The following is a 16,027-nucleotide window of genomic DNA, read 5'->3' as shown; positions in this document are numbered from 1 at the left end:
CTGCCACTTCCAGTGCTGGCTTTATGGCAGCTTCTGCTTGTCACGATGGTGGCCTGCCAGTATGTTGTTCCTATGGCTTCCCAGCAGCCTCTGCCTGTTCCAGTGATGACCTGCCACTCTTAGGAGGGTGTCCAAGGCTTCTGTTCCTGTAGCTTTGCCTCCAGCCTCTGTGCCTGCATTCCTGCCACCAACCCTTGTATTCTAGTCTAGTCTAGTCTATCCTATTCTCGGGCCTGAGGACCTGTCTGCCCTGGCCTCACCTTGATGCTACTGTCAGTGGTGGTCATCTGCTGCTGTCTGCAGCAATCAATCTCCTATAGTTGTCTTGACACTAATACTCCTGCTGCTGATTCAGGTAGTCCTTCAACTCTTGGTGGTCCTCAAGTTTCTGCCATTGATCCAGATGGTCCTCCTACTGTCCCCTACTGTTGATTCAAGTGGTCCTCCATCTCTTGCTCCTGGTGATCCTCCAGCTCTTGCCATTAATGGTCCTTCAGCTCCAGCTTCTGATCCTGGAAGCTCATTTGATTTACCTGATATGGTACTTGGACTTGACTGTTATTATTATACATTGATACGTTTATCACCCAGAGGGCAACTTTGAAGGGGGCAGTAATGTCAGGAACTCCCTGGTGTAGAACCAGGAAACCAGCTATACTGGCTGCTTCTCCTCTGGTTTGAGTCATGGGAGACAGTGTGATTTGGGTCTGGTGGTTTACATTAATGACTTTTACTCTCTGCTTCTGTATTCCCAGACACCACCTGTGATCCAGCTGTAGGCAAAACCCAAATTAAAAGGCTATTTAAGCTTGCCTCTCCCATGCCCTTATGCTGGATCATTAGCCTTTCAGCTGAGAGCAAGCCATCTGAGCTCTGCAGTTATCTTGCCCTGTCCTTGTCTCCTTACTTTGACTCCCTTTGGCCTGATATTTGGATTCTGCTTGTCTGCCTTCTGCCCTCACTTTCTGCCTGTCTTACAGAATTTTTTTGTTTACCTCCTTCCTAAACCACCAGCTATATTTGGGCTTATTTTCTATAATCTAAAATGCATCATGGATGTTGCCTGTGACTTCTAATTAACAATTGCATATGGCTAAAAGTATTAATGACTAAAACTAACTGAATTGTATATTACTCATACACTCTGTCTTTTCTCTATTTACTCTTCAGCCTGTGACCTTTTGTGTGCCCAAGGAGAGGCAAATGAAGCCTGTAAAAGGTGCACTTGTAGCAGCCACGCACTGGTTGGAAAAGTACAGGCCAGTCATAGCTCTGCCCTTAATGGTGCCAGGGTGTTCCTGAAAAATGAGCTTCTGGGCACTACAGATATACGGGGCAACATCATAATTCCTGGGATCTGCTCTGATGACCATGTCAACATCACAGTGGCTTTGGAAGGCTTCTCCTCAGTAAGCCTGCAGAATATAAAGAATGGGTCCAGCTCATCCTATTTTGTAGCAGTTTTAAAGAGAGAAGGTAAGATACAAAATGTTGTTATTTGATTGCTGTACATTCCATCTCCGCTTATTAAGTTTTTATAAAACATCACACCCTTCTCAGCACATTAGCATTGATACATACAGCTGAGTTAACCTTTACTTAAGAATCACCACTGCCCAAATAACTGAGAGAGTGTTGTATGCAATGCGCACATACCTTTATATATATAACTGCAGTGCTTGGTGAGAAAGTGCTCAATTAACAGGTAAATTACATCAACCCAATGGTACACCCAACCCATACAAGCAAGTAACATTATCACAAGTCCGGCTACTTCAAAACTTCAAATGTGCACCACAAAACTAACCACTACAAAACTGTTCAAGCCACTTAAACCCTTTATAGGATTAAGTTAGACACATCCTTGATTTAGAAGGACCTGGGGGTATTTGTGGATAATAAACTTGGTGCAAGCAATGTCAGTCAGCAGCAGAAGGGCCATTGAAATATTGTCATGTATTTAAAAGGTTATAGGTTTACAGGAGGAGAGTCATTCACCCTCTTTACAAAGTACTGGTAAGCCTATTTCAAGGATATGCAGTGTAGTTTTGGTCTCCAGTCCTTAAAAAGGATATTAATGAAACAGAGAAAGTTCAAAGACCAACTAAGCTGATATAGAGAATGTAAAGCCTTAGTTATGATCAAAGGTTGGCACAAGTTGGGGTTGTTTACACTGGAGAAGAGGTGCTTAAGGGGATTTATGATAACTATGCATAAATATATACAATAAATTCTCCAATGTTTTAATCATTAGTTTGGTCTTTCAAGCTAACACAAGGTAATCAATTCAGATTAGAGGAAAGTTGGTTCTATATTAAGATGCAGAAAGGGTTCTGTGAAGTTGTGGAATCTTCTCGCTGAGGATGTTGTATTGGCAGAAACATTAGATAGTTCCAAGAAAGAGAGAAATAGTTTTTTAGAAAGAGAGAAAACACAAAATTACTCAAATTAACTCCCCTTTAAAAGGTATTTTTATTTATTGTTTTAAACACAACCAATGCAGTCAATATGGCGTGTGGTGTGTAATGCATAAAGTATCAATGAGCAGACTAATACATGTCATAATACAGAAATAATACAGACCATGATTGTATATAGGAGCGCAAAACAAGAACAAGTATAGTCTGCCATAACCATTTATACATTTGCTTCTGGATTACATTCTTTTGTAAGTCAGTTTAATAAGAAGAAGATGTCTGTTAACTAGGTTCAAGCATTTAGAAATGTGGGGTGCTATAGCACCCATCCATTTCATAATTATTACCTTTCTTTGAGCATAGCATAAGACCATAAGTTCATACCATAATTCTAGTTTTAATAAGAAAAATCATTTCACAAACCACACCAAGGAGGCAGTGTTGTGGCTAGCAAGACCCAGGGAGAGATATGTTCCAAGATATATGAGCAATAAGTAAATTATTTCAAAAACTGCTATATAAAAACAACCCCTTTTTAAGTGGAGAAAAATAATTAGCATCTAATTGAGCACTTAAAGAAAACATATTAAAGCTTGGAGCTCGCATACTACGACATACATACTGAGAAGCTCATCATTCATGCCTTTTAACCTACAGAACACACCTGAGGGGTTAACAGACATATCACATTCAAATAGCTTGGCACATATGAAGCCCAGCTAGAAGACACATGGGGAAACCACAGCTGTATGTATAAATGCTAATGTGCTGAGAAGTACGTGGTATTTTATACATACGTAATTATCAGAGATGGAATGTACAGCAATCAAACATGTACCCCACCTATTCTGCATTTTGCAATGCCCGATCTGGGAAAGCAAAACCACTGAAAATATGATACAGATGTGATTTCACTCGCATAAATCTTCATTTCCAATGCTAAAAAATAGTCCAACAAATCAGCTGTTTTTGCCTGCCTACATCAATATTGAAATTCTGCGTACTATAGGAATACTGAAGCCATGATTCCCAGAGGTGAATTGATTTCCAAAGACCAACGAAGAAAGTTAGAAATTCATCAAACTTAGACACCCAACCTTATCTACTTATAAAGAGGGCTTTATTGTGCTGCTTTACAAAATCAACAGTAGTTTGTTTGTGTGCTTGTTTTGTTAACCTTGCGGACACTATTAGAAAATAATTAGACTACCAAACAATTATACCAACCCAGGAACATGTCCCAAATGTTCAGGTTTGCATAATTCACATGTTGGACCATTGAAAAGAATAGATAACAAGGACCATTTGGGGCATGAAGGGACATTTAACCTTTCTAATGCAGAGAATAATACTTATACTGGGTTTAAAGCCAGCAGTGCTTGCCTCTTGTAGCAACTGGGCCCCATGCTGCCTCACTATTTAGAACTGTGTATAATATTGTGGACATGTTGAAGCTACATTCTTTGTTTGTCCCATAGATCTGTGGTGCCCCAACAGTTCTTGTTTTTCTGTCTGTTCTTAAATATAAGCATCACATGTTGGCAGTGGTGTAACTCCCAAGGGATCAGATCCCATGGTTGTGGGGGGCTCCATCAGTGCAGTTTGGAGTTTTCCCCCATGTTAAATTAGGCCCTGTACACCTATCCATACTGGGCTGATTCTAATATTTTTTTTTTTTCAGAAAGGCCATATATGGTACAGCATCCATATTCTAAGATCCGAAAAGAAGGTCAGAAGGTGACACTTTGCTGTCAAGCTACCGGGAATCCAATTCCAACTAAATATTACTGGTAAGAAAGAGCAATAGGAAGGTTTCAGAGTTGTACTTCCCAAAGGTCAGTCAAAATCTTATATTGAATACTGGTCCTCAAAGAATACTTATTGCTATATTTCCCAAGTCCCACACTCCAACTTAGGATTCATTTACAATCTGTAGGGAGCATAAATGAGAACTCAAACTATACAATTAGCCACTGTGTTCAGAAATCTTTAGATCTTTAGAGTTACAAGCTATGTACAACCACAAACATTCTACTTACTACAGAGCTTGCAGTCTATACATGTCCAAAGCCCCACATACTAATATCTACAGTTAGTATTAGTGGTTGTATATATACTGTAGTTTATGTATGTGAGTGTATAGATTGGTAAGTATGGGATGAACTTGATGGACTCTGGTCTTTTTTCAACCCTATGTAACTATCTAACTATGTAACTATGTTGATGATCAGGGGTGTCCCGAGGCAGCTCCTCCGATGCCACCCCCCCTCCCCCTCGGCCCTTCGCACTTACAATTACAGCGCCGGAGGGGGTCCAGGGCGGGATGCAATTGCACTCTCTGCACTAGCAGTGCCGAATTTTCCTTTTAAAAAACAGAAATTCGGCTCTTAAAGTTACCAGGAGTGGCTTTTTGCCACCCCTTGTAACTTTGGGGGTGCTGCAGTCTGGTAGCAGCGCCCCTGATGATGTCATGTATTTGACTTTTTATAACCTCTTGATTATACAGGGTGACATATGCTATGTAACATCAGTACTGAATAATATTTCTGATAATATTCTGCGTACCCATTTTGCACTTTTAAAACACAGTTTTAACTTTACTGCAATGGAACAATTAATCTAACAATGGTGATTAACAAATCTCAGGCCTTTAGCAGCACACTGCTCAACCCAGGCTATAAAAATGGACACGTTTTAACATAATTCCATACAGCCCCTCTAATTCTTTTAAAGACCTCCATACAAAAATACTTTGCAACTGGTCTTTGTTTTAATGATTTGTATTTCTATTTTTAATCTCTCAAGCCAATACATTTAACATATGTCAGTAGATAATAAATCAAGAGAGTTTTCAGAGTTGCCTGATGATCATTTTCTTTGCTCTTCAGGTATCACAATGGTACATTACTGGACAAACAGATATTAAAATACGACAATACCTTAACCCTGCGCAATCTACAAGCTGTACAGGCCGGAACCTACCAGTGCAGAGCAAATAATGGACTTGGAGTCATTAAGTCTTCTGTAGCTCAGTTAACAATTGTTGGTAAGAATTCTAGAATTACTGTAATTAGACAAAATGGTTCTTTTAGAATGTTTGTCTTAAATGGAAGAGCATTACTGGGATATTAGGAATTCTCAGAAAGCATTAGGTGTGAAATAAGTATTAGTGGCAATATTAACTGATTTGCAAGTGTCCCCCATTATACAGATATGTTTGTCGTAAAGAAGGTAACTTATATGAGTAAAAGCTGCAGTCCCGCAGCAAACATGCGCTCCACACTGCTCTTTATCTTTTACATAGTCTATCTATCTATCTCTCTATCTATCAGTGATGAGCAATTTTTTTTTTTGCTGGGCATGGATTTGCAGTGAAATTCCGCATTTTGCCATCAGCGAATTCTTTTGCAAAACGGACAAAAAATTTAGCTGCGGGAAAACTTGCAGTCTCGTCAAAAAAAGCTGTGCACATCAAAAAAGTTTTGCGGGACAGATCATCGCTCATCACTATCTATCTCTGTCTGTTTGTCTGATCCTTGCACATCAAGCTGCCACATAGCTGCAACCACATAGCTGCAAATGGGTTATTAGGGTTATTTGGTCCCGTTTAAACACCAGTGGTTAAATTAGACTTGTATGATAACTATGTGTTGTTGACAACAGTAAGGGTCCCTAGGTTTAGTATTGGTGACCTACAAAACATACTTACTATTTCACACTGCATATAAGACTCTAATAAAATGCAGTAAATGTTTGATTATTATTTGTTTACAAATGTTACTTTCCTATCGATCTCCATAATTTCCTTTCCACTTCTTTCTTATTATATATTCCTTTGCTAATGTTTATTTTTTCTCTTTGATCAGTCGCTTTATTTTGTATTTTAGGTAAGCAAGTGAACAGCTGCAGCAAGTCACCCCAAGAACATCTTATTAAGCTTCCCGCTGGCTGTTTTCAAACAACAACTCGTTCTCTCTACTACAATGTTGGCAAATGTCCCAATACCCAGTGTGTGGGATCTTTAAGCTCAGAAATTCTTTGCAAGGATAAAGTAGATTATTGCTGTGGGATAAAGCAAATGATGTTACAAGAGGTGCAATGTCCGGGTTACATATTACCAATTATGGTTGTGAAGGAATGTGGCTGTGTGCAGTGTATACAGCCAAAGGTACTTGTGCGAGGAAGGGTGACAGCATATGATACAGGGGAACCACTACGCTTTGGCCAAATATTTGTAAGTGGAGAAAACATGGGTTTCACTGGGTACAAGGGAGAGTTCACTTTGGAAGTACCTGCTGGGACCAAAAGGTTAGTAGTCACTTTTACAGATCGTGAAGATAAATTTGTTGAGACCATCAAAGTCTTTCCATTTGATCCAAAGGGTAGTACTGTGTATCAGGATGTTAAGATAATGCAGAAAAGTCAACCAGAGAATCTAAATCCTGGAATTATAAATATCATTCCCCTTGGAACAATTGAAGGAGAGGACCCAATGGCAGAGCTTGTAATACCACCTTACTCTTTCACCAGAATGGATGGAGAAGTATACAATGGTACTGTAAAAGCTAGCGTAACCTTTCTTGACCCCAGGAATATTAGCACTGCCTCTGCTGCTTCAAGCGACCTTAACTTTGTCAACAGAGATGGAGATATCTCCCCACTAAGAACTTATGGAATGTTTGCAGTGGACTTCAGACAAGAAGACACCAATGCTGTACTGCTGGCTGGAAATGTGGAGGTCCACTTAAATACAGAACAAGTTAAAATGCCACAGCACCTTAAGGAAATGAAACTATGGTCTTTAAATCAAGAGACTGGATTGTGGGAGGAGGAAAGTCGTTTTCAAGTGGCAAAGGGGAGCCATAGAAAAAGAAGAGAAGAGAGGTCATTTCTAATTGGACAGATGGAGATACGTGAGAGGCGTCTTTTTAATTTGGATGTACCAGAATATAGGAGGTGCTTTGTTAAAGTCAGAGCCTACATGAACGAAAAGTTTATGCCTAGTGAACAATTAGAGGGAGTGGTGATAAATCTTATTAATTTAGAGCCCATGGCAGGATTTAAATCAAATCCAAGAGCCTGGGGTCGATTTGACAGCGTGATTACAGGAAAAAATGGAGCTTGTCTACCTGCATTCTGTGATGCTCAAAGACCAGATGCCTACACCGCCTATGTCACAGCTATAATGGGAGGGGAAGAGTTAGAAGCTGCTCCGTCCTCCCCTAAACTAAATCCCAACATAGTTGGAGTATCACAACCCTACCTGTCTAAGTTAGGCTATCAAAGAACTGATCATGAAGACAAAGCAGGCAAAAAGACTGCCTTTAAACTTAATCTTGCTAAGCCAAACCCAAACAATTTAGATGAAACAAGTGGACCAATCTATGCATTTCGCAATCTGCGCGGGTGTGAAGAAGCACCAGTCTCAGACAACCATTTCCGCTTTTACAGGGTGGAAGAAGACAAATATGAGTACAATGTGGTCCCATTTGATGAGACAGATTTAACATCATGGATTGGTGGATATTTGTCCTGGTGGCCAAATCCCCAAGAATTTCGAGCATGCTACATAAAAGTAAGGATTCAGGGATCACAGGAATATATGGTTCGGTCCAGAAATGCTGGAGGGAGCCATCCAAGAACTACTGGTCAACTCTATGGGCTGAGGGATATTAGGAGTGTTAGGGATTTGCAAGTTGACAGAAGTTCAGCAGCCTGTGTTGAATTCAAGTGCAGTGGAATGCTGTATGATCAAAGTGTAGTTGATCGTACACATGTAGTTATTAATCCACAAGGCAGCTGCCGAATTATAGAAATCAACAGACTTCTAAAGGAATATCTTGGACGGCATCCTCCGGTAGTTTTAGGAAATGATACTGGTGCATTTAATATGTTAGCCCCTGTAGACCCACTAGGGCATAATTATGGCATCTATACAGTCACTGATCAAAATCCAAAGCTGGCTAAAGAAATCGCTATTGGACGTTGTTTTGATGGTACCTCTGATGGCTTCTCAAGAGAAATGAAGTCTACAGCTGGTGTGGCATTAACATTCAGGTGTCAAGAGAAGCCAGTTACACATGAAAGCTTCTTCCAGCGCTTGATTAATAACCCTGGCGAAACACTTCGTGAAATCCGTCGAGGTATGTTGGAAAATGAACAAACTGAAACCTTGCCTCAAGTTGTTCCTTATCCTGCTACTGGACGCACTACCAGCCGAGCTAGAAGACCTATAGCCAATCAGAGAAGACCTGGGCAAATTAGGAGGAACTGACACCTGTTACATAAAGAAAAAAGTATGTGTGTAATTTTTTTCTCTTAGATAAGGAGTCACTTAGGAGACCACGGAGGGTCAACACACAACAAATCAATGAATATAAATATTAACAATTAATTGCAATAACCCTATGAGGCAAGAATTGTGTCTTGAAAAGTGCAAAAGGACTATGTGTAGAAATGTTTTGATGCAGAGATTTTATTTAAATGGATAACAGATGAAAGAACTTAAGTATTAAAAAATAATAATATCCAAAGATGTGTGTATGTTAGCCTATCAAAATGTAAAGTTATAAAGAAAGACTGTGATTTAGTATCATATGTACATTTAGGAGTGGAAGCCATAGCAAGACCAATGATACAAGCACAATGATCTATTAGAAGATTTAGTTGCTCTGTTTTGACCTAGTATTTTCCAAGGTCATAACTGCTGTGTTACCCAAGGTGAGGTTTCTCCACAAATGTGATTAGTTTTCCCGTGAAATCTCCATAATACAGTATGCATATTTGTGCCAAATTCCAGCCCATTTGTCCACTGGCAGAATAAAGTGGAGTGCATTTTCTCCACTGGCATTTGTACGGAGAAACCATTATGTGCTCATGGCCCAAGAGTTACAAGACTTGCACACTGACCTGCTAATCTCTATATGTGACTGATGAAAGCCAGATCACAGTTGAACTGTGCAAAAAAATAGAATGTTCTAACCTAATGCTTTATATGTAGGCCTCTGGGATCAGGGGAAACCATTGCTTCACTGAGCAGCAAAGATTGAAAGATTGTACCCAGAGCAGTTTTTATGTGTTTTTCTGTCATTTAGCCATAAACAAAATATACGATTGAAAAATGTACATATAAAAGAACTTGGGAATTAGTATTGGGAGCAGAATCACATTATACTGAGTGCCATTATCATCTGTCCAGGGTTATTGTTTGCAAACAGTATTTAAAGGCCATGCTCCAATAACTTAATTGTACACATATAGTTGCACTTATAGCATCACAAATTAAGAAATTAAGAAGAGCTAGTAAATGAGTGGTTTCAAAAATTCATGATTGTTTCATATTTAACCAATCAAAACTAATAATCAAATTGAACCCGACAGGAGTATGCTGGGGTCAGCAAGCAGCTAAACTGAAAGGCATTCCTTTAGGCGAAATTATCAGATCAGTTTGTGCATGGCCAACTATAAACAGTTATACCTGGGATAAACAAATATTGTTTTGAATCGCAATTACAAATAACTTCAAAAACATTGAATATTTTTAATTAAGTGCATTGTTCTTTCCTTATGCAGTTTTTGGTTGTCAAGCCTTCTTAAAGGAAGAATAAAGCTCAACTAAAAAGTAGGTTAGAATCCCTGCTCCTGTTTTGTTCTTCTGTACCAGCCCAAGGCTGGAGGATCTGTGCCCCCGAAAATGCTGCCAGTAGCTCCCCATCTTCTTTTCTTCTCTTTACTGCACATGCTCTGTGCTGCTGTCAGTTACTGAACTTATGGACCCACTCACAATATACTGTACTGTATATACATAATATAAATGTCCCAGTATAAGGCTGATTAGCAAATAATGTAGGTTATTAGTACAGCTCTGAAACCAGTGCAGTTAGCATCCACATTTTATGATTAGCCCTGTAGTATTCTATTACAGACAAACCTCATTTTCTGCTTGATACATTGCAACAACCACTAAGCTTAGCTTTTCAGTAGCTGCCCAGAGGGCACTGAGCATGTGAGTCACTGACACTTTTTAACAAAATCCAACACAGGGAGCTCCTATAACAACTTTGAAGGCCTGAATCATTATTGTTATAGAGATTCCAATCCTCCAGGCTGGTGCAATACGTTCAGTATATAAAATACAGCATTTCTAACCATATTTGTTTTTAGGATTTAGTTCCCTTTAAAAGGGCTTAGCATGTCCAGAACAAAAAATAAGGTTCTTTATTCGTGCGCATATGGAAACTGTGATACTGGAATACACTGGAATACAGTGTAACAGGTTTATCCGCCTGCAATTTGGGTTCTGAGCTTTAAATATCCTGTAGCATGACATCTGGCTATTATAACTTCCCTCCAAATAAATGACAACAGCTTTCCATTCGTCTCCTGTAGACAACAGGAAATAAGCTGGGACATGTTAAGTGGTTGAACTCAGAAATCCTAACTGCCGCTGGAGAGAAGAAACCAAACAAGCATTTCAGGCCTCTGCCAGCTCTTGGCATAAGACAAAGAATTATGTCTCACAGAAAGTATTCATGCCTTAAGCGTAAGAGCAGAGTTTTAAAAGAAATGGTCTTGTTCAAATAATATGATCAAACACTGGTGATTATTCTTAAAACCCCACTTTTGGTGCATTGAAGGATACATTAAAATCCCTCAAAATTATAGATTACACAAAAAAATGCCGAAGGCTCTCTTCTAATTGTCAGTGGGTGCGTACTGCAGTATTTGGCACAGGCTGTTGTTAAAGGAGACATATTGTGTGAAAAACAAGTGCCAGTGCCTTACACTCTTTTAAATATAGAAGGAATGTGCTTAAAAAACTAGGAACCAATGGATGGGGATACTGTAGCCTGTTTTTGCTTGTGTGGCTGCAGGGCTGTGATTGGCTATCCCCTTCTTACTGTGCTTCTGGATGGGATCTTTAGGATACTCCCACTCCTCATTAGGGACAAGGGCCATAGCAGATCTACAGTGAGCTCCAAAAAAGGCACCATTTTTTAAAGATAATGATCATTTTTATCTCACAGTGAAACCAGCACCATGTTATTTATTATTGCCTACAAGATTACTATGCTACGTGTTATGCTATAACCTGTGAAAATATGGGCTCAGGTCTCTGTGCAGCACATACACCATGAAAGAATGCCCTCCAAAAAATTCTGACTTCCCAAACTACCTTCCCTGGGTATAGCAGCATACAAGCGGAATGCTGGGATATTTTGTAATGGACGTGACTGTAAATATGATTTTGTGCCTATGTAATAAATGTCCACACCCCATGTGAAACATTTGCTGTATATACGTAAAAGTCTGTTAAATGTTAATAAAGCTATTTTCTCCAGTGTGGGGTATTCCATTTTCATAGTACTTCTTTGTAGCTTTGTTATTTGTAGTAGACGTAATGTTTTGGTTATATGCTATCACAGTAGTAACATCCAAATATTTACCCAACTCCCTCCAGCTCCACAGATATCTCCCTATATTTAGAGTGATGAAATTCTAAATACACAATTTTACTGTTATTCCTGCAACCCAAGGCCTGGGCCCTTTCGCATATATATAGTTACATAGTTAAGCAGGGTTGAAAAAAGACCATCAAATTCATCCCTTCAAATTAAACCCAGCACACACAAACCTATACTGACCTATCTATACACTCAGATACATAAACCATATATACCAATATCCATACTAACTGTAGATTTTAGTATTACAATAGCCTTGGAAAGAAAGAGGAGAAATAGATGGAAGAATAGATGCTAGCATATAAATAAAAGAGACTAGGAGAAAAAAAGAGTTTGGATAAGGAATGGAGGAAAAATAGGTTGGAAAGCAGACCTAGGGTCTGGTGGGCCCATGGGTTCCCAGTCCCACATTGTCCATTCCTCTTATCAAAAGGGGAGGCCTCTGTGCGCTGATCATTTTTATGGGAAAAAAGAACACCTCTATCTGTCTATAATCCCCTCTAATGTGTAGGTAGTTTAAAGTCAGTAAATAGGACTATATATTTAGTTTGAGCTGAATGAACCCTTTTCTGTAATTCTCTCCCTAAAAGGAACTTATGTAGAAGGTTTAGTTTGTATATTTGTAATTTGTACAGAAGTAATGACAATTTACATTATATACACCCCTGGATGTTTAATACTGCTTTTGCTATGAGGTGTGGCTTTATGTCTTCTACCTCACAACTACATATATATGTGCATATTTTAATATGTCTCTTTGACTTGCACTCACAACATAGGACACTGATATTGAACACAGAACAAAATAGATTTGGTTAATGTTGAGATTTGTGTTCTTCCTGCATTCATGGAATGTCAGAGGTTAGCAATTGTTTGAAGGTAAATTATTTGAAGAGCAAAAAACAGGTAAATAAAAACAAAGAGACAAGCTTTTGTTATCAAATTGAATTTAGCCCATTCCTGGAGTTAAACTGGAGTTAAAAGAACATCAAATTCACATTGGCTTCTCAATCCCTGGACTTGTGCACTAAGTTCATAATGTTCATATCTATATTCAGTATACAAAATACAGCATTTCTAATGATTTACAATTTTAGACTTTAGTTCTCCTTTAAATAATTTACATTTTTAAAAATGATTTCCATTTTCCCGTAATAATAAAAAAGTAGTTTGTATTTGATCCTAACTAAGGTATAATTAATCATTATTGGAGGCAAAACAATCCTATTTAATGTTTAAATTATTTTTTAGTAGAATTAAGGTATGGAGATCCAAATTACAGAAAGACCCCTTACCTGAAAACCCCTGGTCCCGAGCATTCTGGATAACAGGTCCCATACCTGTAAAAAACATTTTGGAGTAGGCTGATGTAAAAAGAAAAACACTGGCTTTCAGAGAATTGTGAATTGATGTTTTGGTATAAACAAAGTGAAAAAAAAAGTGAAACAGAAAGATCTGTTTTATAGAAATAAACACAGGAACCATTCAGTTAAAACAGCAAGACTACAGAACAGGGGTTTAAAAAATTATCCATTTGTTAAAATATACTGAACACTAGTGTAAGAAGTATTTGATATGTACAGCAATTCATAAATAAGCAGGTAACTAAACAATTAATTTAAGTCTCAAATTATTCAGCCAATGGCAGCAGATAATGAATGGAACCAAACTATGCTGATCCCCAAAATGTACATAACATATGCTACGAAAGAAATAACAACAAATGCTATGTGTGCCAGCCACAGGAAAAAATGAAAATAACTAATAATACAGTGCATTCCAGGCAGAGAAGAGATAGAATAGGACCTATTGCTGTGTACTGCATACTTCAGGAGAAAAGCAATATAACCTAGTTCTGTATGTGCCAGCCACAGGAGAGAATGAATATGGAATGGAATATGTCCACTTAAACCACTACTTAAAAGGGTGCATGAGAAAACATGGCAAGTAAAAGTTGGCAAGTTTCTATAGATGTCTATGGGAATCGTCTTGATCAGCTTTATTTACCAGTTTATTTAAACATTGAAAATGAAATGGAACATTCTGATTTTTTCAGGCAAAAAATCTGACTGTGACTGTGAAAAATCACCCTCCAGGTCTTTATGGGTAAGAAATTATCCAGAACAAAACTAATAAAATGTATGTGAATAATGAATTTGCAACTGAGAGCAGTTTCTTTTTACCTTTACTATTGCCTTCTCAGTCTGCTAGACCAGGGCCGGAACTAGGGGTAGGCAGAGTAGGCGCCTGCCTAGGGCGCAATCACTTGGGGGCGCATTTTAAAGGGGGAAAAAAAAAAAATTTTTTTTTTTTTTTTGTAACAGTATTTATTACCACCTTGGCCATTATTAACCCGCCGCCCAAACCCCGCTCTGGCATAATTACCTTTTCTTTAAGGTCCCTCCCAGCCAGGAACCGAGCGCCCTTCCTTTATCCTTCCCTCCCTTCCCTATACTGGCGCGGCGCTTATCTCCGTGCGCCTGTATGACACGCATGCGTATTGGGCACGCCCCCCCTACGCATGCGTGTCATTGAAACACAAGGCGCCAGAAGGCGCAGAAGGCGCTTGGGTGCGGTGGCCGTCGGTTGTGCTGTGAGCAGGACTGCTGGGCGCTGGCCTTGGCTGACTGGGACTGGGATTTCGAGGCATTGCTGCTGCTGGCACAGGTACAGATGCTGGGGCCTTGCTGGGGGCGCAATATAAGGGGGGCTTTGCTGCTGGCACAGTACAGATGGGGGGCTTGGCTGCTGGCACAGTACAGATGGGGGGCTTGGCTGCTGGCACAGTACATATGGGGGGCTTGGCTGCTGGCACAGTACAGATGGGGGGCTTGGCTGCTGACACAGGTACAGATGCTGGGGCCTGGGGGGGCAATATGAGGGGGCCTTTGCTGCTGGCACAGTACAGATGGGGGGGGAATACGAGGGGGGCTTGGATGCTGGCACAGTACAGATGGGGGCAATATGAGGGGGGCTTGGCTGCTGGCACAGTACAGATGGGGGGGAATATGAGGGGGGCTTGGCTGCTGGCACAGTACAGATGGGGGGCAATATGAGGGGGGCTTGGCTGCTGGCACAGTACAGATGGGGGGCAATATGAGGGGGGCTTGGCTGCTGGCACAGTACAGATGGGGGCAATATGAGGGGGGCTTGGCTGCTGACACAGGTACAGATGCTGGGGCCTGGGGGCGCAATATGAGGGGTGGCTTGGCTGCTGGCACAGTACAGATGGGGGGCAATATGAGGGGGGCTTGGCTGCTGGCACAGGTACAGATGCTGGGGCCTGGGGGCGCAATATGAGGGGTGGCTTGGCTGCTGGCACAGTACAGATGGGGGGCAATATGAGGGGGGCTTGGCTGCTGGCACAGTACAGATGGGGGGCAATATGAGGGGGGCTTGGCTGCTGGCACAGTACAGATGGGGGGCAATATGAGGGGGGGGCTTGGCTGCTGGCACAGGTACAGATGGGGGCAATATGAGGGGTTGGCTGGGCTGCTGGCACAGTACAGATGTGGGGCAATATGAGGGGGGCTTGGCTGCTGGCACAGTACAGATGGGGGGCTTGGCTGCTGGCACAGTACAGATGGGGGGCTTGGCTGCTGGCACAGTACAGATGGGGGGCTTGGCTGCTGGCACAGTACAGATTGGGGGCTTGGCTGCTGGCACAGTACAGATGGGGGGCTTGGCTGCTGGCCCAGTACAGATGGTGATGTTTGTGCCTTTATAATGTTGATGATGCCTCGTGGCTCTGGGTGTCATTTTTATGCCTGTCCTGCTCTGTGTTGTGTCTACCATTCTGTGATGTAGACAATTTGCAGTTGGTCTTGATTTTCTTTGTGATTTTTTTCAATTATGTAGATTTATGTAGCTCTCCAAACATTTCCAGCAGCTTTATGCAACCAAGTAGTGTTTTGCGTGATAGACTTAAATATGTTAAAGTAACATTTAGACTTAGGGGCACATTTACTAATCCACGTTCATACCGAACAATTGTAAACAGCGGTAAAACCTTTCCGATTTTTTCGTGCAAACGTCCGAAAAATTCGTGTGGCGTACGAAAAAGTCGTCCGGACGCCTGAAAAAATCGACGAAAATACGCTCGCAGCGTTCGCATTCGTGCCTTTGTAAATGTGCCCCTTAGTGTTC

The 16,027-nt window shown here is 40.5% G+C and overlaps 1 protein-coding gene across 1 annotated transcript in view; it reads left to right on the top strand.

The window, feature by feature from the left end:
• cilp2 (cartilage intermediate layer protein 2) overlaps positions 1-11,783 on the top strand; it is a 34,468-nt gene extending 22,685 nt beyond the window's left edge. The window contains exons 4-7 of the mRNA XM_031890276.1: positions 1,171-1,476; positions 4,099-4,207; positions 5,306-5,463; positions 6,305-11,783. Coding sequence (XP_031746136.1) covers positions 1,171-1,476; positions 4,099-4,207; positions 5,306-5,463; positions 6,305-8,691 — 2,960 coding nt within the window. The 3' untranslated portion in view covers positions 8,692-11,783. The remainder of the gene's footprint in view (positions 1-1,170; positions 1,477-4,098; positions 4,208-5,305; positions 5,464-6,304) is intronic.
• The last annotated feature ends 4,244 nt before the right edge of the window (positions 11,784-16,027 follow it).

Source organism: Xenopus tropicalis, chromosome 1, assembly GCF_000004195.4.
Source record: "Xenopus tropicalis strain Nigerian chromosome 1, UCB_Xtro_10.0, whole genome shotgun sequence".
In the NCBI taxonomy this organism is placed as follows: Eukaryota; Metazoa; Chordata; class Amphibia; order Anura; family Pipidae; genus Xenopus; species Xenopus tropicalis.
This window is presented reverse-complemented; position numbering and strand designations above follow the sequence as displayed.